This window comes from Musa acuminata, chromosome BXJ2-9 (assembly GCF_036884655.1).
Source record: "Musa acuminata AAA Group cultivar baxijiao chromosome BXJ2-9, Cavendish_Baxijiao_AAA, whole genome shotgun sequence".
In the NCBI taxonomy this organism is placed as follows: Eukaryota; Viridiplantae; Streptophyta; class Magnoliopsida; order Zingiberales; family Musaceae; genus Musa; species Musa acuminata.
Window position 1 is genome coordinate 28,628,157 of NC_088346.1, and position 3,941 is coordinate 28,632,097.

Here is a 3,941-nt window from a genome sequence, read left to right on the forward strand (position 1 = left end):
GGACACCATCACTTCTTAGCATAAAAGAGATTGATTCTCTTTTATTACGATGCCAGTCGACTGCTTGTGGATTCGGTGAAGATTTTGGAGTTCAGGTTGACCTTGATCACCAAGTCCATCTGATGATGAGGTGAAACTACCCAGCCTCTGCATTCTGAGGTCTGTATCGGGTCATGCCTTAGGTGGTGGTTATCGGTGACAAGCATCACCGCCCGTCGTTTACAGCTAGCAGTATTCCGTGGCCCCACCACTATCAAAAGATAAAATTAAATAGGTGGACACCGGGAGCGAGATATCTCTGAAGTTCAACCAGTGGCACGACAATCTACAGACGAGGAAGCGTTGGACTATCCGGTTCGTCCGATGGCCTCCTTCGCTACGCTCCCGGCGCTGCCATCCCCTCTTCATAGCAGTTCCCCGGTTCCTGTTAACCGATCGAAAGGTCGCCACCTCCCAACCGTAACCTCAAATCTGATCTTCCGCCTTCGACCCACCCCCCGAGTTCTAACTCAACGTCTTTCATGGCCTCCAGGGTCACTCCCATCTCGAAGCCGGCTGATTTTCCCCGCCGCTGTTAAATGTGACGCCGCCGAGGAATTTAGGTAATTTTGATCTCAATTTCATTTCTTGTTTCCATTTTGTTTTTTTTTTCTTAAAAGATTTCCTAAATCCAATTCTATCCCTTCCCTTATCTTCTTTATCGACAAATAATCGGCGTTCTAGGTCTGACATTGGACGATTCCCAAGTAAGAGGAGAGAATTGTTACTTCAGATCTTTCTTGCTTCACTCTCTTTACCATTTGTAGCGACGAATGCTTCAGCTGAGACCGGTACTGGCGATTTTTTTTTCCCACTTGCGGTGGCAGAGTTATTGTTAGTTTGAGTTATTTTTCTGTTGATTTGATGGCTCGGATTCTAGATCTTCAGGAGAGTTTCCGAATATACGAAGATGAGATGAATAAATTTCGGATATCCATTCCAAAAGGTGGCCCATTTGCGATATTTTCATCTAATATGTTCCGTTTGTATTCAATTTCATCTTCACTTGTTAACGTTGAACTGTTCATTTTCTGTTGTTGTCCTTTGTTTTCTTTTTTCTCTTTTGAATATGTTTAACAATGATCTGCAAGTTATGAACTATAACGACGTCCTAACATAACTATCTTGCAAAGTTAAGCCTCATGATATATTGAAATTGGCAATACTGAGAGCATTAAGAAAGGGATCAGCGGCCCTTAAAATTTATTAAGTGGAAGTTCATGTTTAGTCAATATCCTATCATGGATGACCTTTGCCAATATTCACCAGCGGTTAATAAGAGAAGAACTGCTTTACAGCATTGGTTTGCCAATATTAATCTTTGAATTCCAACCTATGTTGTTCAAATGTTAGTCTTCTACCGTCCAAGTTCAGAAGCAATAACAAAAAGGCCATGTTGCATGGCTACTTGTCAAACACCCGATGGTTGTAGGAGGCTGACGCTGGCAATTAATTGCCACTTGCTACTCATCACCATGGTAATTGCAAATTTTGAATCATTGTAAATGCACAGTTAATCTTTCTTTGATGAATGGAACTGGTCTTGTGCAACGATGAGATGATAATTTTCCAATCTGGTTCTATTCTAATCCAATTGTCTCTTACATATGATCTGCAATTAAATAGATGTTAGCAAATGGAAAATAATGATCATTAAATTTAAGAATCTTGTACTTGAAAAATACATAGTCTTTCCAAGATCAAGAAAATTGCACAAAAAAGTATGTCATGTCAATTAGTGCAGCCAGTGCTTGATAGGAAGATTGGTCCAGTTAGAGTGGAAAACTAATTAAGGCCAATGGTATTGAAAGATATGATTATGGTTTCTGAAAAATTCGTGATTATTTCTTCATCTAGGTTATAATCTGCATGAAGTTTAAATTTAAAACATTCCACATGAAACACACAATATGTTGTTTGGTTTATTATGATGAACTAACATAGTTTATTGCAGCTTAAGTGACAATATTCTGATCAAACATACTAATATTCAAGTTTATTCTATTATAGAGTGGCTAGTTGGTGCTGGTGATGCGAATGGCATCAAATCAGTTACAGGATTCTACCCTGAAGAATCATCTGATTCTAATGGTATATATGGTTTCTAGGTGTTTGCAGAAGCTTTACTAATTGACCTTTACAAAGTGTTCATTATTAGTAGCTAATCGGTTTCTTCAGTCAGTATCGTGATCACAGGGCTTGGTCCTGACTTTACCAGATTGGAATCTTTTGGCAATGTGGATGCATTTGCAGAAACTCTGGTGCATTTCAACTTCTTGGCACATAATGAACAACTTGGTCTTCTGTAATGTATTCAAAACTTAAAACACTGTCATGTATTATCATGCTCACCGGAACAGGTAAGCGGTTTGGACCGAAGCTGGAAAAGGCCCCCAGGAGTTACAGCAAAGCTGATTAGTTCGAAATCTACAAATGGTAATGCTTAAAGGGTACTTTGGGAATGAGAAAGGCTGTGCTTTTCATACTGTGTCTATATACTGCACAGGGTTGTATTATGTGGAGTATACATTGCAAAATCCTGGAGAAAGATGCAGGCACATTCTCACTGCCCTAGGCGTTGCATCCAATGGTTGGTATAATCGGCTGTACACAGTCACTGGACAGGTTGGCAATCACACTTATATGAGAAACTTCATCTTACCTTGACACCTTTCATTTCATTATTTTTAGTTTGTTACTTATTGCTTACAAGCATCTGTTCCTCCGGTTAACTATCATCATAAATCTAATGATGTTTTGCAGTATATGGAGGATGAAGCTGAGAAGTACCAACCCCAAGTAGTGAAGGTAGGTTAAAAGATTATGAACCTGCATCATAATTATTGTAATACTCTAACACCAACACTCTTGCCAATTGCAGATGGTATCATCGTTCAGATTGATATGAGAAACTAAAGAAATTCCTGGAGAAACAGCTTTTCTCCTAAGGCTTTGAAAAGTCCTAGGCACTCCCCATACGTATTTCTTGTGTATGCTGTAACTTCACATGCTTTGTGTCCGTTTATAATCTTACCATAAAGACACAATTTACAACATTTATCATCATCCAAATTTTAGTTGCAGATGTCTGAGCTAAAGTTTTCAATGCTGATTTGTGCGCTGAAATCTCTATGGCTTTGTCACTATGCTAGGAATGTTTTTATTCTCTTAAAATCTTTGACAACAAGTTAAACTTCAGTGACTTGCTTTCGAGGCATGGAATCAATCATGTATCAGTAACAGCGTGGCATTTCATATCCATGACCTAGTTGGAATTGTACTTGATGGACCCACCAGGACTCGTTAGCAAGCATTCTCTCTCACATGCATGAGATTAATCCTCATTCCACGGTGATGGCATGACCATTTCTCGGTGACACGGCATGTCCAGCTGCAGTTACATGAGTTCACCGATTAGTCCTCCGACGTGCTTTATTAGGAAGGTCACTAACTGGTACTCCAATTTCCATCGTCTAATCTTCCATTGAAACGAAATGTTCACCCTACCATTGTGTCAACCAACATTTAGCTATTCTATCGATTCCAAGGGTACCCTGCATGATCCCATATATCCATCCAAGAGTAGCAATTATCAGCCACATAAAAAGATATTTATCTGATGATGGTTATATTTTTGACGTCCATCCACGACGAGGTGGATGGAGCTGGCCATCTTCTCATGCCGTCAGTCAATTGCCATAGTTACATGAATAGCATCCCCAAGCGCATCAAAATAATAGTTTAGACATCCACACAGCTCCTTCCGGAGGATGGGCTGCTCTAATGGTAACAAGTTAGTTCTTAAAATAGAAAAAAAAAATATTTCATTTATTTTTGAAAAAAACAAAATAGAAGAAGGTTTTGAGAGTTTTTCATCGAGCCACCTCCATTGCTCAAGTCAA

At 39.3% G+C, this 3,941-nt stretch overlaps 1 protein-coding gene across 2 annotated transcripts; it reads left to right on the forward strand.

Annotated features, from left to right (window-relative positions):
• The first annotated feature begins 283 nt into the window (after positions 1-283).
• On the forward strand, positions 284-3,122 carry LOC135623338 (psbP domain-containing protein 3, chloroplastic-like). Of its 2 annotated transcripts, XM_065126191.1 has the most exons (10): positions 284-442; positions 533-602; positions 724-830; positions 920-985; positions 2,050-2,130; positions 2,218-2,300; positions 2,400-2,475; positions 2,546-2,664; positions 2,803-2,847; positions 2,921-3,122. In XM_065126191.1, exons 1-10 carry the CDS (start codon positions 364-366, stop codon positions 2,945-2,947), a joined length of 753 nt encoding a protein of 250 aa, XP_064982263.1. In that variant the 5' UTR covers positions 284-363; the 3' UTR covers positions 2,948-3,122. The 2 variants fall into 2 exon arrangements, with proteins under 2 accessions (XP_064982263.1, XP_064982264.1); XM_065126192.1 differs by lacking the exon at positions 920-985.
• Positions 3,123-3,941: the final 819 nt, after the last annotated feature.

What these genes read in the sequence shown, in the direction of transcription:
- LOC135623338 (XM_065126191.1), top strand. Translation starts at nt 364, where the DNA reads ATGGCCTCCTTCGCTACGCTCCCGGCGCTGCCATCCCCTCTTCATAGC. An exon ending in TCCTGTTAACCGATCGAAAG is followed by an intron (nt 443 to 532) that starts GTCGCCACCTCC and finishes CATGGCCTCCAG; the next exon opens with GGTCACTCCCATCTCGAAGC. An exon ending in GACGCCGCCGAGGAATTTAG is followed by an intron (nt 603 to 723) that starts GTAATTTTGATC and finishes TCGGCGTTCTAG; the next exon opens with GTCTGACATTGGACGATTCC.